Raw genomic sequence first — 26711 nt, 5'->3', positions numbered from 1 at the left:
GGGAAATATGAATTCTAATAATCGTTAATCAGTCTTAAATGAAATTAAAAACTTCTCAAACGGTTAGTTACCGTATTAATAATAAGATGCTTACCAATTTACCTATAAATTTAATGGGACAAAAGCTAATATCCAATTCTAGCAGCACTTATTGGATTCATTCTGCACTCTAATTGAATGCTATAAGTCTATCGATATCATGCTCTTAAGAAGACCATAATAATTCGTTGTTCAACACAGTTGCGCGCCACTTTCAATTTAAGTTGTTTATGGCCATGAATAAAAGTCACAGTAACATTAACCATGCATAAACAGATCTTTATTGTGTTGTACATTATAATATCGCATATATCATTTAAATTTAACAAATTCGCTACAATTCATATATATAAGTATATAACATTTAAGAGTAGTTGTTTTTAACATTTATAGATCTCACTTTTCAAAATAAAGTACACGTTTTTTCAGTGTTTGTTGTATGGTTTGGTCCCTCTTTTCATGAAAAAAGAGTGCGCTGCATTCTAATTAAACTACTCGTACAATAAATATATAAATATATTAGTAATGGTCACATTAATTCGGGTATATATTATATTATGTATGTAGGTATATAGATTTTTGTTCAATAGATTAAATGCATAGAAAACACACGTATTTCAACGACAGTAAAGTAATTCGGTAATTTTAATACTTTTATATTTTGGTGGCAATTAGTGTGACAACAGCACTAAAAAAGCTATCAAATTGGACGTAAAGTTTACTACTTGTGTCTAAGAACGTTTATAGAGCTGCAACACCATATGTGTTTGTGTGTGTATATATATGTGCAAGTATGGATCTATCCGTGTGTGACTAGGTGCTTGTGCGTGGTCCATTTCAAATTGCACAAGTCATTCGTTTTGGACGCAGCTTTACTAAAATTTCATTCGGATAAAATTATTATGAATGCATTCCCCTGACACGACATATCCTGACACGCTATATCCTATTATTTCTGCTTTCGCGTGCTCAACCAATCTGCTTCCGCTTCTTATGACTAACATAAAATTGTTGTTGCTTAAGTAGTTGCATGTGTGTGTATATAAGCTTTATGCTGGATTTTCTTCTTTAGCGGGTAATTAGTGAAGTTCTTTGCGTTGACTTTTACACCACATTAAAGGGCGCTACAATTTGTGTTATGCTCTACTTATTTAGGTCGCATTATTTAAGTGCCCCTCTGTCCAAGTTTATGATGCTTTTGTTGATTAAGAGTCGCATTTCGAATTTGTTGCCTTTTAATGCTCCACTATCAAACTGTAAGCTTAAATGGTTTCTTGGAGGAAATGAATTTGAATTTTATCCAATATCGTCGGGCAAACCATAATTTCGGCTGCCTACTTTTACGCGCGGAAATTTAAGTATCAACAGCTTATCTTCGACAAAGGATATAAAACAGAAAGAATGAAATTATGGAAACAGGGAGTCATTCATGATTTAATTTGTCTATAAAATTTTTTATCTCCATTTGAAATTTACCTGCTCGTAAGTACACACATGTGGCCAAATTTTGGTATGTCCTAATGGACTACGTCAATGGCTAGGAGAAAGAATTGATGTGTTCCCATTAGGTTACGGCAATTTGTTAGGCTCGATATTATTTGGTTAAGCAAACGTTGCCATTAATCAGGTGTTTAATTTTTAAGGGCATGCGACAGGATAACGCCCGTTGCCTGGCGCGTTTGTATGAGACTTTGTTATGCTTTTTTCCTGGTAACAGCTTCTTCTTTGTGTTTCGTGCTCTTAGGTACACAAACCTGTTTATCGGGCCTAAAAATAAAGATACATTGCATGCATGCCAGCTAAGCTGATTAACATTTAGTCCCTACATGGCAGCGAGAGTGTTTCTATCTGTGTGTGCGTGTGGGTGGGAAAGTTGGACAGCGTGTAGGTGTTTTGGCGTTAGCTGTTAGAGCCGACATTTATATTCAATAGGTCGGAACCTCAGTTGATGTTCATTGTGGTCAAAAAACAACCTTTTATGTGCACCATTCCCACTAATTTAATTTCAAGTTGATTTGGCCATTGAAGCTATCCGCGTTAGCATCCCATCGTCTCTACTCCTAATTTCGGTTCCCGTTTTATTTTCAGACAATTGTTATGCGACGCTTCTTTTCATTGTTTCCTGGCGCTTTGTTCGTGTGCATTGCATCCAGTTTCCGTTACTGTTTTTATTATTATAGCCTCGAGCCACCGAAAAAGGGCAAGGAAAAACGAGAAAATAAGAAAACTCACTTCACTCAGTTCATTTTTACTTTCCTTTTTTTTTTGGCTTTTTCTCTGTCCTTCTGTCTGTCTGTTCGTCTGTCTGACTGTCTGTCTGCTTGTCTGTTTGTCTGTTTTCCTTTGACTGGGTAACTGCTCCCCCGCAGTCAATAGCTGAAATTGGCATCTGCATCAGCTATACATATATCGAGAGAGGGTGTTACCTTCACAAAAAAATAATAAAATAATAAAATAAAAGGATTGCTGCATTTCCATTTTAATACGACTTTAAATTAAACCGAATCGCGCTGCGTTTAATTAAAATAAAAAGTAGATGCACTTCAAACTCTATCGATTGCTACCATTTTATGTTGCACGAATTGGTTGTGTAGTGTAGATATATGTTTATAGGTATATAATTGTACATAAAGCTCAATTTAGTATTTTACAGTATATAACTATAAGTATATTTTAATATGTGCATATTTTGCAACGAATTAATTTGCATCGCTAATTCTAATTTTATTTCTACTATGCAGCAAATGGAAACCTGAACTGAAATCTACGATTTTGGACCTTCACTTTACAAAACTATTTAGAAAGAGAGAGAGAGAGAGAGAGAGAGAGAGAGAGAGAGAGAGTCAGGTAAGAAAAAGAACTTGGTCTTCATTTGTATATATCGAAACATATTTGATAGATTCGAAAATTTGATAAAAGTGGATGTTTTAGGCTTTTATAAACATTTATAGCTTGCAATATTCATTTATTTTATGAAATATAAATTAAACTTTTTAAGAAAATAATAAACATATACTAATATTTTAAAATAATTTAAAGTTTATCAAATCAAAAAAGGAATAAAATTAAAAAAAAATGTTTTTTTAATTAAAAAAGAATTTATTGTAAATAATTAAATGAACATTTATAGTTTTCGTATTAAACATTATTATAAAATTTTTCAACCACTGTGTATATTGCAAGCTATATACTATATTTTACCCAAATTTGGGAGCACTTGAAATCGAAGAAAATCGAATGAATATCCCAAATGCTACACCCAATAGACATGTATACACTAATCTTAACAGTACGTGAGTGTGCGGAAATGTGTGTGTGTGTGAGTTTGTGTTCTTTAATTCTGCCGGCTGCTCGCCTTCGCCTTCGGCTCTGTCGTACGCGTTTACCAACTTAAGCGTGAGCGTCAACATTGTTGCAGTTGCAGCAGTAACAGCAGTAACAGCAGTTCCTGCCACGGCTGTCCTGTTGACATTTGACCTTGCCATTTACCCCTTTGTGTGTCGTTTCCTCTTGTTTCATTTTTAGCTTTGGTTTTATATGTTTTTTGTTTGTTTTGCGATGTGCACCCGTTAGGCGTTGATAAAATATTCACGCTTCTTGTGGCATTTCTCATACGCAATGTAGCACAGGGCAATCGTGATCAGAACGATTATCGTAATGCCCATTATAATGCTGACCAGTATGATTTCGTCGTTGATGCTCTTGTACGAGTGACCTGCATAGATTCAAGATAAGAAAAGAAGATAGAGGGATTAACATTTCGTGATGGCTTTGACAAATTGGTCAACATCTGCTGTTAGTGTTGTTGTTGTTATTATACTCGTTGTTTTTGCTAGCTGTGTGTTTCGCGGAGCAGGAGAGCTTTAGGGCTTTTATGTCAATAAACATTTCGGCTTGTTAGGTCTCATGCATATTCAACATCAGCTACATCAAACAAAAAAAAAAGAAATATATATGTATATATGTATGTATTTTCGCATATCCTGACAAATGCATTCTTATAAATAATGGCCAAGCATAAATGTAGGTACCCACATTTCAGATAAATAACACAGATAAATAAAAAAAAATGCAAGGACATAAAATATTAAATTAAATTTGGATTCGCAATTTTGCTTTTATTGCAGGAGATTTATCAAAGTTTTACGATTTGTGCATGGATTATTAATGTCTCTATCAACAGCAGAAACATCCGAAAAAAATAAAAACAACTCATGAATAATATATAACATATTATCATAAATTATTAATGGAATTATTGTTCTGTCAACAAATTGTCATAATCGATTAAATGAGTTTATCTCTGAAATATTATTTGTTAAAAGATATTCCACATTTCATATATTATTATTTATTAAAAATAAAAAAATTAAAAATAATGATATATAAATGTTTTGTTATCGTTTTTACAACATACATATGTTATTTACTTGAAACAATTAAATCGAATTAATTTAATTTTATAGAAAAAAATTTCATGTTAATAAAACAAACTTTTTTTAAATGCGCTATTGAGTTTAAGACAAAAGCTGCAATAAAAAAAAAAAAAAAAAAAAAAAAAAAAAAAAAAAAACCGAATGTTTGTAATGTAATGTAAAATAAACAAGAAATTTGTTTGAATTTAATTTTATGGAAAAATTTTATGTGTATAAAATGAGCGAAATTTTCTTTTAAATTTAATTTTATAGCTTTCCAGCTTAAAAACGTTTCACAAACTGAATATTTTTTCTATTGAAATATTCAAGCAAAAGTTCAGGCAACTGTTGATGGAATTCGCTTAACTTATATTCAATGTTATTAGCTAAATAAACATCATGCAATATAAACATATATGCGTCGATATTTTCTATGGCATCGTCTATTTGGCAAATGGCGGCCTTTTTTGTGCGCTCCATTTAACCAAGATGTTTGCTCTCTGCGTAATTTAACACATAATCGATGAAGCTTGAACCGTCATCGCCTCGTGTCCCTCTTTACCCACTTGCAACTGAATATTGGGGCAAATTAAAATCTTGATTGTTGTTGGCCAAGCAACCGTTGCGTCGCGTTGGATCTGTTAATTAGGTGCCTTAAATTACTTCAGTTAGTTGAACTCAAGTCGGCTTTTAACGATCTGATGACTATATGGCCTAATAAATAGAAGTCAAGTGGCATGCCTAATGGCCCAGTGTCCTTTAAATAAGTTCAAGGAATTTTTCCTACAGCCCCTAGATGTAGGCAATGCTTTCTCTCGCTCTGTGGTATGCAGCTGTTCTGCTTAGACTATGAATTAATTATATTGTATATAAATACAAAGAATAATAAGTGAGGGTAGACTGTTGCAAACTGCAGCCATAGATATAGGTACAGCTATAGCTAAAAATATATAGCATAAATGAATGCATAATGAACGTCTGGAAAAGTCTTGTCTAAATTACAATTCAGAAATTACGGAAAGTTTGACTTAAAATGTTGCCCATGGTTTCTTGCAAAGACAAGTCAACTGAAAACATAATTAAAACAAATATGAATTTCAAATTAAAATGAATATGCTCAGGTGAAACGTAAAGAGAGGAGCACATATTAATATATATGTATGTATTTATAACTAAATCGAGAGGTTTGTTCACGTTTTTAGTTTATGGAATATATTAAAGCCAATTTCTGACATGGTTAAAAAAAAAAAAAAAAAAAAAAAACATGTAAAAGCATTCTAAAAAGTTCGCCCAACTAACACGCAAATGCCTACCAACAAGGATATATGAAAAAATTCCCAGAATGTCCAGCGAAAAAAAATAAAAAGTTTTAGCTGTCAAATTGTAAAGCTGTGAAATAGACAAAATAAAAAGAAATGGAAATACCAAGTGTCGTAAGCAAACCCCGAAAAAAGAACAAAATTGAAAACTAAATGAGAACTGGCATACAAATACCCCAAGCGAGCAAAGCATAAATTATTGAGATTGGCGAGTGAACGAGAAAAGTGAGGAAGGAGACTGAGGCAACGAGTCGGCTCCAAATTCGTATTAAGTTTCACTCGTTGTTTTCTGCCAATAAAGTTATTTGAATTAGTATTATTATTATTATAATTATTATGAATGATTCTGATATCTGTCAGAACAATATATTTATTTTTTGGTGGGAAAGAACAGATGGAACAGAAGGAGTCTCTGGGGGGATTTTATGCCCAGCATTAAGGAATTTGCAGAAATACTCAGCGTGATTTTTTCTGATTGAAGCTTTATGCCAGCAAGCAGACACACATAAAAATGTATATACATGTATGTATATATGTATGCATACAGATCCCCATGCTGTGCAGATGGAGACTCAACCTGGATTACTTTGCTGCCACTCCAACATTCCATAGAAACCCACAGCCCAACAAATATCTCGACTTTCGCTTTAATGCGTGTTCTGAGCTTTAATTTCAATTTACCTTTTGTTCATTTTGAGTTGGGAGTGTGAAAGGAAATTGTCAATTATTTAACATCAAAGCGGCGCTGCAAGTGACATCAGCTCGCGGGGTTCGATTGGTTGGCCCTAATTAGCATATGGGATGGTATAACATTACGTGGGTCAGCTTGCTGATTGGTTTGTTGTGTTCGTTGGCTTAACTTAAAGTTGGCTTTGTCGTTAGCTTCATTAAAATCAAGCTGTGTTTTAGTCATTCTTTTAATCAACTATTAGTGAAATCAGTTTTGGAAAGAAAATATTAAAAATAGCAAAAAAAAAAATTGTAATGGCTGAGTAAGTATGAGTACAATGAAATGTTTGCAATTATTTAAACTGCATTTGCTTCACATGCAGCGAAAATAAAATTTCCGCCAGTCAGAGTGTTAAATCATGTTGCAAATTCCATTGGAGGGGCAAGGTGACCGTTATCGTGCCATTGATCACGCTGCCCATCCTTGTTTTTGCCTATAAAAAAAACGCTCCAGTAAGTAGATCCCATCGTGATCAACCCCAAGACTTTCATTTTCATCCAACATTATTATAAAGGCGTTCAGGTGCTTGTATCTGGTAGTGAATATGGCAATCTTCTGGGTAACTGAATGTATCCCCCTGTATTTGACAGCAATGCTTCCGGTAGTATTTTTGCCACTATTCGGCATATTGGTGAGTGCCAACCAATTCGTTAATGCTCAATGGAAACGATATAATTGCTCTTCCTAGGATTCAAATGCTGTATGCCAATTGTTTTTTACTGATACTTTAATCATGTTTCTGGGCGGCCTCTTTGTAGCACTAGGCGTTGAATATAGCAATCTCCATCAGCGCATTGCGTTGGGCACTATCCTCGTGGTGGGCTGCAGTCCTCGGCGGTAAGAATTGTTATCGATTCAGAGCGGGAAGTAGTATAGATATTCCTTGTATTCCTTTTACACAGTTTACACTTCGGACTTAGCATGGTCTCATGTTTTATATCATTTTGGATATCCAACTCTGCTGCTACGGCCATGATGTGTCCCATTGTTAAGGCTATTCTCATTGAAATGGATGCTGTAAGCCACAAATCACGTAATCCCATAGCCATCTGATCACTCTACTCATATTTCATGTTTGATGTAGCAAAACGCATTTCAAGTGTATATGACACAAGAGGAGGAGAGGATGGAAGAGGGCGAGTGAGTAATTTACATATTTAGATTCATATGAATAGCGCAGCATTGCTTACATCTTAATTCTCTTGATTAGTCCGCCGCATCTGTCAAAGGTATCGATGGCATTCTATTTCGGTGTCGCATATTCCTCCACCATTGGAGGTACTGGCACGCTAATTGGCACCGGCACAAATCTGACCTTTAAGGGTCTATATGAAACGTAAGCAATATTGCAATTGCAATTGATCCGGCTTATGTTTCTTAAGTGAATCATTTTTCCACAGTCGTTTTCCGAATCTCAAGGAAAAAGTCGACTTTCCAAAATTCATAATGTATTCTATGCCGTTTGTCTCAATTCTAAATGTACTTCTTGTGTTTTTAACGCTGCAAATAACTCACATGGGTCTGTGGCGACCGAAGAGTGATGTGGCTAAGCAAGTAAAACGTGGCTCAATAAGTAAGGCTGCCACAAAGTTGGTGCTCCAGGAGCGTTACTCTGCATTGGGTCGTTGGACTTGCCATGAAATACAAGTAGGCGTCGTCTTCGTATTCATGATTCTGTTGCTGTTCTTTCAAAGACCAGGCTTCATGAAGGGCTGGGCGGATGTGCTGAATACTAAGTAAGTTTACAATGCTGAAATTCATAATATACTATTTTTGTTGTCGATTGACAACATGCGATGCAGACAGTCTAAAGAATACATTTGCAAACGGTTTAAAGATATTATTTTCATCCACATCTAACAATCAATTAATTTATCCAATCTAGGCAGATAGGTGGCGCATCGCCGGTGCTTCTGACGGTTATTGTGATGTTCGCCCTGCCCACTCAGTACACCTTCTTCAGGTACTGCTGTAAAGGACGTAAGTTAGCAGAGGCTTCTAAATTTGGAATCGACTATTTGAACTAACTGACAATGAATGTATTCACTAACAACAGCTCCTTTCCCTGGGCGCAGCATGGACGCCTGCTTGTCCTGGATCTTCCTTCACCATAATACACCTTGGGGCCTGTGTTTTTTGCTTGGTAGCATCGTATCTAACTCTTTCATATTTATGTGAAGTATTATTAGTGTGCTTTTGATTTAGGGGGCGGCTTTGCGCTTGCTGAGGGCAGTAAGGTCAGTGGAATGGCCAAAATGCTGGGCGACTCCTTGTCCTTCATCACCGTAATGCCAACAGCTGTAATTATAGCTTTTATTATCGTGGTTAGCCTCTTCTGCACTTGCTTCAGTGCGAATGTGGCCATTTGCAACATACTCATACCCATATTCAGCGAGATGGTAAGTACAGCTAACCCAAGTCACTTGGAGACTGAGTTCCAGTTGCCGGCCTAATTGTCAATCCTGCAGGCCGTTACGGTCAAGGTCCATCCGTTGATGCTAACCTTACCAGCCGCACTGGCCATCAGCATGTCCTATCATCTGCCGGTCAGCACGCCCCCAAATGCCATTATTTGTGGCTATGGCTACATTAAGACCAAATATTTGGTAAGCATACATAAGATTGATTTCTCTTAACCGAGCTAATTATGAGCTATTTGCTTCTTCAGGCAGTTGCTGGAATTTTTCCAACCATATGGGCATTCCTTATAATCTTCCTCAATAGCATATCCTGGGCCCACGTTGTCTATCCGACTATTAAACATTTTCCGGCTAAACAATACTTAGAGAAATAATATTAGAGAAATAATATTACTTTCGCCCATGACAGATATTCCAAATCTACGAAGCTTTCTGCAATGGATCGTAGACAGATATTTTAAATTGCTCTGTGTTAGATGGTAGCTATTGTACTCTTGTAAGAATTCTGGGCAATTCATTTAGATATGTATATATTGTATAAAACATTTAATACTTTCTATTATTATTTGTTTAAACATATAAATTCGCACTTATATAAGAAATAGGAAAATATTTACAACAATTGTTATCTAGGCTGTGAGCTGTGAGCGTTAGGATACAAAAATAAAATACTTTAAATTTAAGCGAATTTAACTAAATATTTCCATTAATCCATTTGAACCTATTAAAAATTCAGCCAGCATTGCCAAAAGCACTTCAAATAATTTTACTCATTATGGCGCTTTATGAAATATTCATAAAAAATACGTGTTGATAAATTTTTAAGAATGTAATTCGTTTGAAATCCACTTGACGAGCGAGCAATCGAATTCAATTTGTAGATAAATAAAATGAATTCACTCAAGGCAATTTGTTGACTAAACAATAGCAATAATAATGAAGTATATACAGCATACACCATTAGCACGCCAATTCCAATAAAATTGATATTTATTTTCAATTATGTAGACAAATCCCGAAAGTTCTTTTATGCCCATTTTATGCTGTTTACCAACACTGCGGGCATGAAACTCGCTTTAACATGGTCGTTCTTCCCTCAGCACCCACACTCACACTCACACCTACACCCATACATTGCTGTGACAGGTGGTCTTTGTATGTGGATTTTCGGCACATTCTAACAGTATAATATATACATACATATTTATTGCATTTAGCTGGATCACAATACATAATTCACGCACAATTTGTGGCAATCAAAAACTATGATAAACTTTTATATAAGAGCACAAAAGCAGCAGCCAAGCTCTTGCATCACACAGACACACACACACGTACGTAAGTGTTGCCAGCGGGCGGTCTGGAGGCGTTCATAAGGGCATAAACCTACTTAAGATGGTGAGTGGACGAGGACGTGGTTGGGCGTTGCTAGGACCTGAGAAAACAAAACTTTATGCAAACACAGCAAAAAGTCGTATGCTGGCATGGCTTCTATACGTTCATTCATAGACAATGCCTATGTAATATTTGATCCCTGGGGTTTGCGTGCTCTTCATGCAAGGCTCGGCCTAGTCGGCAATCGAATTTGTATTTGAGAGCAAAAGTAAATGATATTCAGTGCACAAGGTAGCATAAAATGTACATAAACCCCAAACTCACACTAAATATATGTATATATATACATATACATACGTATAAAATATATATATGTATTCCACACACAAACACTTGTTTACAAGGATACGAAACGCAACAAAATACAAATGTAATAAAAACACGTCTGTGGAAGTTGCCAAAAATAAAAATAAAATGTAATAAAAACAAGTAAGAAAACTCTAGTCGAGAGTGCTCGACTAGATACTACCCTGAACCCAACAAATAAAAATGCTCATTTAGTATGGCTGAAATTTCAATTTCGATGTATTTAAAAATATAAATAAAATACCAAACTCATTTAATAAAATATAAAAATATTTTGAAATAATTAAAAAAAAATTAACATCAGTTGCATCGACCGGGATTCGAACCGCGACTCCTCGGTCGAGCGTCATGCTGCTAACACACTAGGCCACCTCACTCCTGCTAGTGGCGCTGGCAAAACTCAAATAGATTTACTGCTGCAGCGCCATCTACCAAAACTAAATGAAACTAACTGCTGATGTGATTCTAAGAATCTGCTAGAATAACCAAACTATTAAAAACGCACATAAAGTATAGTTAAAATTTCAATTTCGGTGTATTTAAAAATATAAATTAAATAGAAAACGTATTTATGAAAATATAAAAATATTTTGAAACAATTAAAAAAAAAAAACATCAGTGTTGCACCGATCGGGATTCCAACCGCGACTTCTTGATCGAGCGTCATGCACCTAACACACTAGGCCACCCCACTCCTGCTGGTGGCGCTGGCAAAACTCAAATAGATTCACTGCTGCAGCGCCATCTACCAAAACTAAACGAAACTAACAGCTGATGTGATTCAACGAATGTTTTTGTTGTAGCTGCTGCACGTGCGTTTGTTAATTGGCCAAATATTTGATTATTTTTTATTAATTTTTGACTGAACGGAATTTAATGAAACTTTCAGCATATGATCTACATATTATATTGAATATTTGAGAAATTTGAAAAAAGAAAAATCATTCACAATTAGCTATAGAGGCACCTGATTTGAACTTGAATGTTTTTACTCGATAAAAACATAACGGGATGATTTATCGAATTTTAAAAGCAAACTCGACGTCCGCGCTGTATATACGGTCATTTTAAAAAAAAATTCAAGTCTCTAGCTCTTATATCTTCGGAAATCGACGCGTTCAAACATACGGACAGACGGACAGACGGACAGACGGACAGACGGACGGACGGACAGACGGACAGACGGACAGACGGACAGACAGACAGACGGACAGGGCTAAATCGACTCAGCTCGTCGCCCTGATCAAGAATATATATACTTTGTGGGGTCTGCCACGCCTCCTTCTGCCTGTTACATACATTTCAACAAAACCATTATACCCTGATTTCCCATTTTCAATGGGTTCAGGGTATAAAAAAAGGAAAGAGGAATACACAAAAGCTCGCTATCGTACAGTGATTACTGTGTAGGATGCCACGCGGCGGCAGTTCATCAGCTACAACAACAACAAGAGCAACAGCAAAAGCAACCGGCAGGATGAGAACTTAGACGTCAAGTCGACGCCGCTGGCTGATCCACCAAAGCCGCCAAATGTTGTTCTTGATGCCCCCAATGAATAGGACAATAGCCCCATGCGTAAGCCTCCATTCAAACGCTTTACGCGGCAATACTGTGGAATTCAACGTGGAGAACCCCAAGGAGCAAGGAGCGTAAATAACATAAAAATCAAAGAAATAATGTGAGAATGCCAGATTATTCTGATTATAATTGATGCTGAGGGCCCTTGACATCAAAAAATTACTCAGAAGCATAGAACAAAGAAAAAATAAATATAAACATAAACTATAAAAGCAATTTGTACTTAGTTAAGAAAGGTCTTTGCTTATAAAAATAACAATGGAACAAATGAAATTTAAGTCGTAGTACAATAAAATGAAAATATATCATACACATATACATATAAAGCAAGTTTATTAATGTAACCAACATTATATGTATATATGTACGATGTTCATTACATATGTATTATAATTAATAAACAGTTTGCACCACTGTGCCATATGGACAGTGGCAAGTTAATGAAGTTGTCAAAGATTCTGTGCGATTGCATACATACATACATACATATGTATATCTTTCAATCTGTGTGTGTGTATATGTGTGTGTCCGTATATGTGCTCGTGTCCGTATATGCGTAGGCTACTTACTACTGTAATAATTGTTGTCTGAATATCCGTATTTGCCGGCTGTCCTGCCGCCGCCCGCCATCTTGTTGCTTGTTGTTGCTTTGTTCCGTTTGACGTGTGCTTATAATGCAACTTCCGGTCAAGCTGGCTGTGACCCAAGCAGAAGTCCTTGAATTGGCTTAGCTTGTGATCCGCTTATGTTGATGTTTATGAGCTGTCAAGTAGAAAAGCAAACCACATTGCAATTTATATCATGTAACAGGCGCATACAAAGCGGCTGGAGTGTGTTTGCCAGCGTATGTGTTTGTATGTGTGTGTGTAAGTGTAAGTGGCTGTTTGTAAGTCACTGTGTGTGAGTTCAATTACAACACATCAAATCATAAAATACACGGGGCAGAAGGAAATTTGCAAAAGTCACGTTACGTATACGACGCGTGAGTCGCGTCAGCCGCGTTTTAATTATGAAAGCACCGCACTTTCACTCTCACTCTCACTCACACTCACTTAAACCAACTCACACACACATAGTGGCCCACTGCTGACGACCTTGTTGTGTAATTATGCATATAATTGTGCATGTACCTATTTAATATTAACAAAATTGCTCGCACTTTCGGCGGGCAGCAGCAACAGCAGCCGCAGCAGGTGCCAAGACCCGCGGAGGCAGCATCAGGAAAACGAAGATAGAAGCCGGAGCAAACGCTCACCAACAAATAAATTGCGTTCAATTTGTGTAATTAGTGGAAGTAGCTTTGGCTCCTGCTAAATGTGTAGGGGTGTGTGTGTGTGTGTGTGTTGGACAGAGTGTGAGCGTGAGTGGTGCTGTGGCTTCACCTCAAGTCCTTAGTCGATTGCGGCCCAGCGTACGAAGCAATTTACGAATTGCATTTTGGCTAGGTTTTGCGAGCTGCATATGGTATATGTTGTACATTCACTTTGCTCTGCTCCATTTGAGCTCGCATTGTTTGCTCGCCTCCAGCCGTGGCAAGTTTAATGAGTACGAGCCATGCCATGCATGTGTAATAGAACCACATTCCGATTGCATGCTGCCTACGTGGCTGCCATACGTGCCGCAAGCTTCCGCCTCACCTGGGACTGGCAATTTGCTAAAACCACTATCTATATACTCAAGAATTACCTGTACGAATACCCTTCGACTTAACAGCCTGACTCTAATTTGTGGTGTGTGTTGTGAATAGTGCTGTACACGCATTTCTTGGTAAATTAAATTTACTGCCTATTTCGAGATGAAAATGACAAATAGAGAAGTTTGTTTGAAAGTCCTCTTTAAATTGGAAGAGTAATGGCTGCTAATTGCTACTGCTATGGGTAATATACATTAGAAAATAATTAGATTTATCATTCCATGAAATAAACAAATAAATTTCCCTTTCATATAGCCTAGAGCTGGGGTACTACCACAGCACAGTTACTGCTAAAAGTATTCAGCATATATGTCATATAATAATAGAAAAATAATAAAAAATAAGCTTTTTACAGGGTATAGCCTTAGTTGCTATTCCTTCACTCGACCTTTTGGATGCATTTTCATTTTCAATTTCAGCTTTAAACAAATATCATTTCGGTTTCATATGACTACTATTCTCAGCTGAAAATAAATGCATATTTATTTGTTTATGATTGTTTGATTGACTAGTTAATATTGCTTGAATAACTTGTGCTATTTATATTCCAAGGCCAATCAACTGCTGAGCTTAGCCAGGCAAGCCTTAATAAAGTGTAATCGGTTAATCCTCTTATTCATTTGAAAGTTTGCTTGTTTTCGTTATTAATCATGAACAAAAGTTTTGCCATAAGCATTAATTGCTCCTGCTTAAAACGATTAATTATCGCTTGGCCGTGTGCTCAGCCACGCCTCCACACAAAACTCAAAAAGTTTAGCTTAAATACAAATATAGTCAGCTAGGCGAGCACACTACCTAAAAGGAGGGAAATGCAGCTTTAATTTATAAATTTTGCACGTTTCTAATAAAACTCCATTACAGACACAACAAGGCAAGTCTCACAGTTCAACTTTGATCTACATCCACATATACATATATGTGCGACGTACATATATACACATACAACATATTCTGATAAAAGTTCACCCTTTGAGCTATGTACAGGGCACTTGACAGCTGGCTTGGCATTTCTCAGATACCAATATTATAAAAGCAATAAAAATGTCTTTTCGATTGCCTTGGCGAATATTTTATTTATTGTTTTTAACTACCTGGCAAAAGTTTCCAGACTAACACAAATATTGGTTGCTAAAGTTTGCAAAATGAAAAAAGACAGGCATTAATTTGTAAAACAAAATGAACATTGATAGTTTTATGTAAAGTGCTCTGACCCGGAAAAAAAAGTTTTTAGTTAGAATTGTGATTGAGTTGCCAACTCGGAATTCACCCACAGTTTTTAGTAAAAACTTAACCTCTAGTTAGAGGTTTCAGTCAAACACTTAGCCGCAACAACAAATCCGAGCCGAAAATACCATCATAAATCAAATTTAATAAAATTTGTGTATTGAATTCATGTTAGGAACCAAGAAAATGATTTTCCAAACTACGAGCAGATTTTAGAGTAAGAGCAGGGACTATGGGCAGCTGCGCAGTAAATTTAATAAAATACATCCCAGTGACTAACAAAAAGGATTAAACTTAACAAGTAAGAAAGCTCCAGTCGAGACTGCTCGACTAGGAGATACCCTGAACCCTCCAAGCTGATATTCTAATCATTCTGCACTTCTTTTATGCACACATACATACACATGCATCCACACGCACGCATAAGCCTGTGCTCTGCTAACTGCGCAGTAAGCAGCGACTGCGCTTGGGCTGCGCTGCAGTGTGGGCAATATTATGAGAATTTATTTGTCGAATAATTTCTTTTGTAAACATATGATCTTAATGAAACTTTCAGAGTGTAATCATATAGTAAATATGTGTGTACATTCCAAAGCACAAGTCTCTAGTACTTGAAATGCGTTTTTCACAAATTGGGGGAGAAGGGGGCGTGGTATCCAAAATCTGTAAATTACAAAATCTTTGTATCGATGAACTTTATATACAACGCAAATTTGAAGATTCCAGGTCTAAAACTGTTCAAATTAGGCTAAAAAAACAAAATACATTTTTCGATTATTCTCGATAAAAAAGTTATCGGACGATTTATCGAAAAAATAAAGCAAACTCGTACTGCGTATGGTACTCACGAGTATGCATGCCAAATTTCAGCTCTCTAGCTCTTATAACTTCTGAGATCGACGCACTCATACGGACGGACGGACGGACGGACAGACGGACAGGGCTATATCGACTCAGCTCGTCACGCTGATCAAGAATATATATACTTTGTGGGGTCTGCCACGCCTCCTTCTGCCCGTTACATACTTTTTCACAAAACCATTATACCCTGATTTCCCATTTTCAATGGGTTCAGGGTATAAAAAGGGTCTTTGATGATAGGCAGGATAGGCTAGGCGTTAATTTGATAAAAAAAAAAAATCATAAACGTAATTTAATAAAGTAAATCTTTGAAAATTATAAGCTACATTGAATATTATATTATTACCAAAAAAGACTATAAATAAATAAAAACGAAATAAAAAAAATAAAATATTGCATGCTCTCACTATCAATAAAAGTTCCAAACATGTGCAACCCTTGACTAAAAACTCTCAACTAAAAACAAAGTTTCAAACTGCTGCTATGAAATATTGTCCAAATCATTTTCAATAGTTTGATCACAATTTGGAGTGGACCAAAAGTTGTTTATATTAACAAAAAGTTTTGATAACATATTGATGGAGCAGCAATTGGGATAACTTATCCCAGCTTAAATATCTGGGCAAGGAGTAGTTAAAGTTTACCGAATATGCAAAACACAACTTCAAAGGCCGTTGAAAATATGAGCCGGAACTTTTAGCATATGCTGTGAACGAAAATACCAGATGTGGGAATATGGACAGCTGTGGCGGAGTGGGAACCACGCTTGTGGCCGTGCGCCACGATGATGATGATGATGCCCATCAGCGTGTGTGCAATCTACGCCACTTATATTGGCAAGGAGTGGCGTCCCCGAGCCCAGTTAAGCAGAGGCATGGTCGACTGTTCGCCATGCGAAACGCGCTCGGTTTTGTTTTTCGGCTCCTACCTGGTTGCGGTTAAGGTGTGCGTGCTTCAAGCCAAGTACCAGCATGCGTTCAACAACAGCTAACAGCACTCCAATCGGACACGAGAACACGCTGTTTATGAGTGGCTACCTGTGGGCGTGTGTGTGTGTGTGTGTGGGTAGAAGATAGAGGAGCTGCTTTGTATCAGTGTCCAGTGGCTGTTCTTCCACTCAGATACTTCATATAACGCCCAAATAATGCACAAAAAAGCGAAGCAGAAGAGAAAAGCAAAACAGCACTAAATTTGTCGCCTCTATTTCTGTTTTGATTGTCTGCCCAGTGTGTGAGTGTGAGAGTGTACGTATGTGTGTGAGTGTGGCCATAACCATATCCCATCCACTAGGAGCTCTTCCGTACCGCCACAACCATTTGGTTGGGTATGGCATTTGCGCACGAGTGGCCCATTGTCTAAATTATTTCTATGGCGCAAAGTTTTCCATTTGCCGTCGAATTTGCGTGCTTGGCCCGGAACTCGGTGCTCGGAACTTGGCGCCCGGTTACGGTAAAGGCGTTTCCAGCGTACAAAAAAAAAAAAACAAAAAAAAAAGAAAGAAAAATATAAAATGAAAAGCAAATGCTAGGCTAACAATGCATCAATTTAAAGACGCACGTTTTACTCCTCAAATTTCGTCAGACGTCGTGATTCCTTGCGATTGCCCCTAATTGTAAGTCAAGTCACTCGCGCATACGCCTGCAGCATAGCTCACACATACACACGCACGTACAGAATTATATATGTATACAGAGATGAATACAAATAATAGCAGGCTTATACGATCTGTAATGCCATTAAGTGTTAATAGTCTCTGCGTTTATAAATCGATTGAAATATTTTAATAATAAATCATTTCAAAATGTTAAAGGACAACTTTTGCATTTAACTGAATGTATAAACATATAGCTAGTATTTGCAGATATTTGAAAGGTTAAGCGGACGAACAAATTTTCAATGAATAATATTAACAGTTTCTAATTATGTGTACGATTTAAGCTCGCCAATAAAAAATTATAATAATCCATTCATCAATTTTTCATTAATTAATTTTTCCAATATCCTGCCGGATCACCAATTTGGATTTCGGGAGGGACACAGCACAGTGGAACAAGTCCACAGACTGGTGAAACACATCTTGCAGGCTTTTGATGACTCTGAATACTCCAACGCTGTCTTTATAGACATGCAGCAAGCGTTTGATAAGGTGTGGCACGATGGATTACTGCACAAAATAAAAAACCTTCTACCTGCTCCGTACTATGGCCTCCTAAGATCTTATCTAGAAGACCGTGTGTTCCAAGTCAAGGTAAAAGATACACTCTCGTCCACATACCCTATGAGAGCAGGAGTGCCGCAGGGCAGTGTTCTTGGTCCGCTGCTGTTCTCCTTGTACACCTCTGATATACCTAGCCCGTCCTCTCAACATATGGATGCTCCCTCGAAAGCTGTCATTGCCACATATGCTGATGATATTGCCATCATATATAACTCAAAAAACGTGGTTGAAGCAAGTACAGGACTACAGAGATATCTGGATACTCTCGCTGATTGGTGCAAGCGGTGGAATCTCAAAGTTAACCCGCTAAAAACATTGAACCCTTGCTTCACTCTAAAAAGGCTGGCAATGCATACCCCCCCAATCCAGATGTCGGGAGTAACCCTACAGCAACCTGCTCAGGTGAAATATCTTGGCATCACACTGGACAAGCGCCTTACCTTTGGTCCACACCTCAAAGCTACGGTGAAAAAATGTCGTCACAGACTGCAACAATTAAGATGGCTCAACAATAGAAAGAGCACCTTACCGCTGAGATGCAAAAGAGCTGTCTATGTGCACTGCATCCTACCAATATGGCTCTATGGAGTGCAAATATGGGGGATCGCTGCAAAATCAAATTATAAAAGAGTGCAGGTTTTGCAGAACAGAGTGTTAAGGCAGATATCAAACTGTCCCTGGTACATACGCGGCTCAACACTGCATAGAGACCTGAAGCTGTCTACTGTCGAAGAACAAATAAATAAACACACAAGCAGATACTCAGACAGACTTGTACGACATCAAAGCCTACTCGCAAGAGGTCTAACACCTGCCAGACCCCTAAGACGACTTAAACGGCAAGGCTTTGCCAAAACAATGGGTATACAATAAATATTATTATTATTATTTTTCTTTTTCTCAGTCCTCACAAATTGAGTGAGGTTTGGCTCTAATTTTATGTATATATATGTGTTGTTAAAGTACTATATGTGATTGTACAGTTTCTACACTTAATAAACCAAATATAAAAAAAAAAAAAAAAAAAAAAAATTAATTTTTCTGAAGATACAGCATACTTTCAGGAGCATAGTTTTAGTTTTACTTACTAATATGTATTTTCAAATTGATTTTTCCTGATAAGAGTACATTTTCTAGTAAATTATAAATTAAAATTATCGTAAAAGTATTTTATAAATTGCAAATTTAGATTTATTTTATTTCCCGCCTACAATATACAATTTGACTAGTAAGCCAAATAAACCACAGTTATGCTTTTACGTTGGACACTGCATAAATATCTATTAGCGGAGGCTTTCATAAGCCAATTCCGAATGCGTATATAGTTCGTAGGCCATTAATCATTGTAACATATATGTATGTGCGATGGGCATAATAAATCTTCCAGTTGTCAGGCTAAATATTTAAACATAATTAATGTGAGTTAGCAAAATGCCCAGAGAGCGCACCTTCAACCTTGGCCCTAAAACTGTGCCCAATTGAGTTGAGGCCGAACGCTGCTCTGATAAGCACTGTTAACACTTTTCTGCGTCTATTAAATGCCCATATTTTAATGCATGCTAATCCCTTGTATACACTGGGGATTGTCGAGCTTAGGATTAGTGTCCGATTTTCGAGCTCATGCCAGAAATAATTGTAAGTCCCGACGTGCTTTTAAGCCCACGTTCATTTACTTACTCTAATGTCCCGCACTAAAATAACTATAAACCTAGTTCTATAAGAGCAAAGCTTTATGTCTGAAATTTTATACAGGGAATGCAGCGTATGCTTAAGAAGTATAAATATAACGCAAATGCACATTGTACGTGCAGAATGCAGTAAAATTTATATGGAATATTAAAAGAAAAGTCAAGGAAAAATATCAAGTTCAAAATGTTGAGCTCAGTCACAAGAATTCTAGAAAAATGATCCAACTAAATCAAGGTCAAATACATGCAAATCAAATTATGATAATTTATCGAAATCAAATACATTAACAACCGGTAAACAATTTCATTTTCAGTCTTCCCCTATAAATCATAAAAAAACAGCAAAAGATTTTATTGAAACGTAATGGCTTATTCATAATATGCAAATGGTTCGTCGTAAAAGTAACGTTTAATGCTTTAAGCAGCTCCCCCTTTTCGCCTTTATAAAATATGTTAAATGCTCCGGGCGAAATTTGCCGTGGCCAATGGGTTAAAATGCGCATAAAAGAAGTTTCACTTTATGCATCGAATCGGACAGAGACATAATAAAAAAGGGAGACTCAGCGTTATTTAGTTCGGTGACTGACGCCTTAAACTGAACCAGAAAGCCCTGAAGTGAATTTGGAGAGAGATTGATGTGCGTGTAATGAACACGTAAAAATTGATGACATTGATAGACTGTTCGTTGCCAAAATACCCTGTACACAAGACTTACGAAACAGAATCGAACACTGAGCTATTTATACTGATAACAAAAAAAAATCTCAAATCTCCCTGTTGGTTTTCCGCACATAAATAATCCAGACTAATATCATGCAAATTTTCAATACACAAATGCAAATATATCCTTATGCAACATAACGCAACATAATTTTCTAGGAATTATTATAGACTGGTATATATGTATTAATGCGCGTGACATTTTTGGCAGCGCATTAAAATTTTCGCCCTCGACGTTCACTAAAAAATTATCGCAATACACTTTACACCTTTTGTCACGCAATAAAAGCCCTTTAATGAGATAAAAGATAAAAGAGATAAAATAAGTAAAAGGCACTTTGAATTCGGTGATGCGTTTAGCACGGAGACCCAACATTTATATGGGCTGGCAGCTGGCAGTTAGTCTTGTGGCAGCTGGCAAGCTTTAGGTGACTCCGTAATTGATTTATATGGTCCATCCATATGGAGGTGGTCAGCTGGTAGCTGTTAACTGATCCAGAGTTCACACTAACACTTACCCGGCGACGCTATTTGGCTTAAATCGTGGTGAGCTTTTGTTGTCTGGCGGCCATAAAATGCCTAATTTAAGCAGCAATTGAATTTAATTGCTAGCAGTTGATCAATATGCCCGCAAATAACACGCAACTCGAATTCTGGACGGTCCTTTTGTGTTGGCTGCCGCCTTTGTTTGAGCCAGGGCTAAGGCAGTGGCCAAGATAAACAGTTAAAGCAGGCGACACAAAAGCGCGCGAAATCACACAGTCAAATAAATATACACACTAATAGAGTCATATGCACTCACACTCACACACAAGTAAGCCACACGCAGCGAGAGGGAGATACGGGCCGCAAGGACCTCGGTCGTAGCACTTTAATGTGGCGCCAAATGATGCGGCTTCCACGTCCACGTCGTCTGGCTCGTTGTCAGGATCTGTTCAATGCGCGACCGTCGCAGCGGCGTCTGTGCCATCTAACGGTATTTGTTGTACTGATTGCCCAGCACTGGCTGCCAGATGAATGGACCAAAAAATTTCCAAACAACTTCACAGTTGTCGGTGCAAGATGCGAAAAGTTTGCGCGCGCCCCATGGACAAAAGCATCACACACATACACACACACGCACACGCCCACAACTCACGCTCACGCAGCGCTTGGAGCTTTTACTACGCGACGAGCTTTTAGGGGATGCTATTCTTACCCCATCCATGCATAAGCTTATTCAAAAAGTCAAATTGCTGTATCAAGTCGAATTTACCTTGAAGTAGGAATATGGACGTTTTAGTTATTATGTTTGTATTATATAATTGTTGAAATTGTTAAAGTTAGTAATAAATTATATAATTATTATATATTTTTTTTTTAATACTATATAAGTTCACTGCAAAAAAATCTTACCTACAACGACTACTTTGAAATTTAATATTTAAAAAATAGCTCTACAAATTATTTTTAATTTATTTATAAAAAAAAAGTAAAAAAAAAAAATTTTAAACATTTATGTATGCTCATTTGATATTCTTTTAATTAATATTTTTCACATTATACCTTAAAGCCTAAAAAGAAAATTATGTATTAAGGAATTACCTTGTCTGACTCACTCACCTTTATTTATATTTTATATTTTTTTAAAACTCTGTTACTCAGCAGTAATAAAGCTTATATTATTATTTTCAATGCATATTAGGCTATTTTAAATTGACAAAAATATGTCAAAGTCACACTGCGCACACTTATTTACTTACAGACAAGCATTTCTATTGCTTCTTACATTATTCTAGATTATTTCTTAGTACACAATTTGAAGTGCCTACTCACTGTTATATAAATAACCAATTGAGCTAATACTAATGTGCTAACTAGGCGTAAAATGTTCGTATTTGTTTTGACTTTGGAGCCAAGTGAACAAACTCTGACGTCGAATCCATTCAGTCTTGTTTAACACGTGATGCGTAGCAACGAGATTGAGTCTGTCTGAGTCTGTGTGAGTGTTTGGATGTGCGCGTGTATGGGTTGATGGGGATTATCAGTACATGATTTGCTAAACAAGGCAGATGTTTTAATTCAATATTCAGAGCTATAGTTCAAAACCGTTTGGCCAGAGATTAGAAGAAAACAAGTAAGAACGTTGCAGTCGGGCGTTACCGACTGCGGAATACTCATTCACATCCCATCAACAATTTAGTAGTTAAGTTTCGTTCTAATACTGTAGAATATACAGGTTTTTCCGATTTGCCACGCCCCAACTGGGCGTAGACACCTCATTTTTGGTCAGTTTTTAGAAAGAGATAACGTTACCCTAACTGCAAAGTTTGAATGCTTACCCTAAAAAAATGTGAAAATTACAGGGTATTTTTCGATATGCCACGCCCCTAAAGAGGCCTAAAAATTATTTTTGGGAAATCGATAGAGGAGGCTACCAGTAACTCAACTATCCAAATTTGAAGCTTCTAGCTATTATACTTTAGGAGATATAAACTTTTGCGGTTTGCCACGCCCCCTGTGGGCGGACATATATCCGACAAAACTTTTTGGTCTTGGGTGATCAGTCCGAGTATATATACAAAATTTGAGGTCTCTGCCATCAATAGTGTCCAAAATATAGGAGAATTTAAAAAATCACTATATCTTCAGGTCCGATTTGCCACGCCCCCAACGGGCGTAGACCTATAATTTATCTTCAGACTTTATAGAATCATACCATTAGCTGACGTGCAAAATTTCAGCATTCTAGGTTTACAACTTTAGGAGATACAGTTTTATCCGATTTGCCACGCCCCCAATGGGCGTAGATATATCCGCCATAGCTCGTGATCTTGGGTGGTCAACGCGGACCTACATACCAAGTTTCAGCTTTCTAGCTCTTCAACAAACATGATTTCTGGTATATCGGAAAATGCATTTTCCGATTTGCCACGCCCCTAGTGGGCGGATCGGGAAAATTTTAACACTTTATAAATCGGAGATATACACGAGTATGTGTTCCAAATTTCAAGTCTCTAGCTTCAATAGCGCCGAAATAAATTGCGTTCATACGGACAGACGGACAGACGGACAGACGGACGGACGGACAGACGGACAGACGGACAGACGGACGGACAGCAAGACGGACATTGCACAAAACCAATATACTGATTCACTTTCGTGAATGAGTATAATAAAAATAAAAGGCAGATGTGTTGGGGTAAAAATGAGATGAAGTCATCATTTATAATAGATCACAAAGTGTCGTTGTAAGCGAATCCTCCCCCGGGTAACAAGCTGTGTGTACACTGTACACATGTGAGTACACGATTTCACTGTTATTCAAGACAGATTGTATGAGTGTTTACTGTATGTATATTACTTTATTAAATATTTTAAAATTAATAATTACAAAATATATTATCATTAATATGTATTACATATTTGTAGCTTGGGATGGGGCATATGGTAGGGTAAGGGGCTTTAAAGAGAGGGGCGTGTTTTGTATTCTGCTGCAGCACAACTTAAAAATATCACACACAAATACCACGCAAGAACTGAAAGTTTGATGAATTTTGTCATCGTTCTAAATCTGCGCACTGTCAAAGCTGGGACTTGGCTCTAGCATCTATGGACATTCCTTGTCGCTGATCTTCTGAAAGTCTAAAAGGCAAATACATATATCATTTAATACAGAATAACTAAATTTGCTCAATATAATATGCTAACTCACTTGCATTCTGGAGGCAATTCTCAGTCTTCATAATACAAACATTGCGATACGTTTTGGTGACTCCTTTGTCATCCGCCGCGCATATAAATTGATTCTCCTGCGTATCGCACTCCATGTTGCACTTCACATTCGGATCGGGCAGGCTGAGGCACTGCACCAGTGTCAGCGCATAGAGCGTCACTATAAATAAACACAATAGCCATAATAGTTAGTTAAGCGGAACACACAATCAACAACAAGCAAAAGAAGAATAAGAAGAAGCAATCGCTGCCTGGCAACATGCTCTGCATGCCAATGAGATCCACCCAATATGATATCATCAATAGAAAAAACTCAATCCATCGATTCGATCGTACGCCCATTTATTCTAGACGCCAGCCTGTCTGGCATGTCATTGGCCGGCCGGAAAGTTCGACAATAATACTCAATTATTACCTGGCACAGTCAGCTCTGACTACAAAGAATTAGCTAATAAGCCAAATAGCGAACAATATATTGGTAATATTAAAATGATAAGTTAAATAACATAAAAAAAATGTATAAAATATATTTTGAAGGTTACATGGACATATTTATATTATTTATATTTTTACCTTCTATTGACTATTTCAATAATAATGTAAAATATATTTCCCTGCACATATTTCAGTATCAATGCGTAAATAGGTCAGTTCTGTTGTTGCTTTGGAAATTTTAAGTATTAAATTGATTGCAAAAATCACCACTGTGATTGTATTGTAAATAAATATATGAATCATATATATATAATATCAAGCAACAAAAATTGCATTATAAATACATGAAAATAAATTTTAAAAGTAAAAAAAATACAAAATTTTTTGTATATATAAAATTCATTTTATTTATTTAAAAAAATGTATTTTAATTTTCAATTGAATTATTTCATGAGATAGAATTTAAAAATTTGAAATATTCTTGCAAAGTTAAAAATTTAACTCTCAAAAAATATTCTTGTTACGCAGTGTTAACTGCAAAGTAAATTAAATTACAAATTCTGGGAAACATTAAATGAATTTCGTTAGATGTTCGCAACAGATTTGCGATATTATACCTGGAAATTTATAATTCAATATGTAAAGCCCATTAAATTTGAATAAGCTATAAAAATAAATTTTCAAAAAAAAAAAAAAAAAAAAAAAAAACTAATAATCAAATATATATGGGTACGATATAAATACTTACATGCCAAGAATACTGCAAACAGCTTCATTCCGTTGTAATTTATGTAGATTGATTTATATATATAATAAATATATATATATATATATAAATCTATATGTATATATATTAGAAATATTTATTTTATTATTTGTGTATATTTATTTGACGATGTGCCTCTAAAGATGAGTTCGCTATTATCTATCACACCAGCAAACAACTAAAAACTCGGTCGCACAATTTTATATATTTATATTTATTGAGATGCGATGCGTGAACTTTGCGGGTTAAAATCGTGCGTGTATATAGATAGAAGTATTATTTATGCGGCGCTAGATTTTTGTTTTGCACGATAACTATATATGCTTGTATATATATGCCGTATACTTTATAAGTATTTATGCTGGGCTATATATACTATCTAAGAATATAGCTTGTCACTGAACTTCAGACACGTGTATATATTACTATATCCACTATATATAATTTTATATGTGAGTTTTGTTGTTTGTTAAATACGCGACACAGTCGTTGCTAGAAGTATGTGCACGCACTGATTCCGTTTACACACGTCGGCGAGGCCGCGTCCAAATGCGAACTGAAACTGAACCAAGCGCAAAGATATCCTCCAGCCAGTGGGCAAGCGAGATAGATTCACAGAGCGAGCGAACGAGCGTGATGCGGAGAGAGAGTGAGATAGGGAGAGCGAGTTAGCTCTGACACTGACTCTGGCCGTTGGACTGACGGATGAGACTGAAGCTGGATGCGGTTGCGGCTGCTGTGGCTGCTGCGGCTGCTGCTGTTAGATACAGAGATAACTATGTGTGTACACACACACACACACACACACACACGCACACAATCACACGTACACACACATGCACTGAGAACCAAAAGGCACGTTCGAATTTTCAGTTTCGAGTTTGGGGTTCAATAATCAATCAAAATCAGTGACTGACTAACTGATTGGCTGACTGACAGTCTGACTGTGTGACTGGCTGACTCGCTGGCTATCTGGCTGGCTATCTTGGCTTTGGCTTTGGCTTTGGGCTGGCTCGTCGTAGCGCACACGAATGATGTCCGACCACACAGTGTCTGTTAGTTTTATAGAATTTTTTTCCATGCTAAAATTGATTTACGCTCGTGTCGTCGTCTTCAGTTTTCTTTCCGTTTGCTTTGTACATTTTGCCTTTATTTTATTTTATTTCTTTACTGTGTGTGTGTGTGTGTG

At 36.7% G+C, this 26711-nt stretch overlaps 3 protein-coding genes across 7 annotated transcripts; 1 reads left to right on the top strand and 2 right to left on the bottom strand.

Annotated features, from left to right (window-relative positions):
• Positions 1–297: 297 nt before the first annotated feature.
• LOC108608787 (uncharacterized) lies at positions 298–21616 on the bottom strand. 5 transcript variants are annotated; one of them, XR_016271677.1, is made up of 4 exons: positions 21126–21616; positions 12773–12965; positions 3529–3754; positions 298–2832 (listed from the first exon to the last, which is right to left on the bottom strand). XR_016271677.1 is itself a non-coding variant. In XM_089476535.1 (4 exons), exons 3-4 carry the CDS (start codon positions 12831–12833, stop codon positions 3609–3611), a joined length of 207 nt encoding a protein of 68 aa, XP_089332661.1. In that variant the 5' UTR covers positions 12834–12965; positions 21126–21306; positions 21410–21616; the 3' UTR covers positions 298–3608. The 5 variants fall into 5 exon arrangements, 3 of the variants coding, with proteins under 3 accessions (XP_089332661.1, XP_017855830.1, XP_017855831.1); XR_016271678.1 differs by having other exon boundaries at positions 298–1806; XM_089476535.1 differs by having other exon boundaries at positions 298–3754; positions 21126–21306; positions 21410–21616.
• Positions 6614–9611, top strand: LOC108608786 (protein I'm not dead yet 2-like). Its single transcript, XM_018000338.2, has 13 exons — positions 6614–6765; positions 6826–6955; positions 7018–7134; positions 7192–7340; positions 7406–7520; positions 7588–7643; positions 7714–7839; positions 7904–8239; positions 8389–8483; positions 8560–8646; positions 8709–8902; positions 8972–9109; positions 9172–9611. The coding sequence occupies exons 1-13, from the start codon at positions 6758–6760 to the stop codon at positions 9295–9297; spliced, it is 1677 nt and encodes a 558-aa protein (XP_017855827.1). The 5' UTR covers positions 6614–6757; the 3' UTR covers positions 9298–9611.
• Positions 21617–23931: 2315 nt separating the features above from the next.
• On the bottom strand, positions 23932–26557 carry peg (pegasus). Its single transcript, XM_089461707.1, has 3 exons — positions 25505–26557; positions 24302–24481; positions 23932–24231 (listed from the first exon to the last, which is right to left on the bottom strand). The coding sequence occupies exons 1-3, from the start codon at positions 25530–25532 to the stop codon at positions 24197–24199; spliced, it is 243 nt and encodes an 80-aa protein (XP_089317833.1). The 5' UTR covers positions 25533–26557; the 3' UTR covers positions 23932–24196.
• Positions 26558–26711: the final 154 nt, after the last annotated feature.

This window comes from Drosophila arizonae, chromosome 2 (assembly GCF_054131065.1).
Source record: "Drosophila arizonae isolate 15081-1271.41 chromosome 2, UAZ_ARI_1.0, whole genome shotgun sequence".
NCBI classification, from domain to species: domain Eukaryota; kingdom Metazoa; phylum Arthropoda; class Insecta; order Diptera; family Drosophilidae; genus Drosophila; species Drosophila arizonae.
The sequence above is the reverse complement of the archived record's forward strand: the minus strand, read 5'-3'. Positions and strand labels throughout refer to the sequence as shown.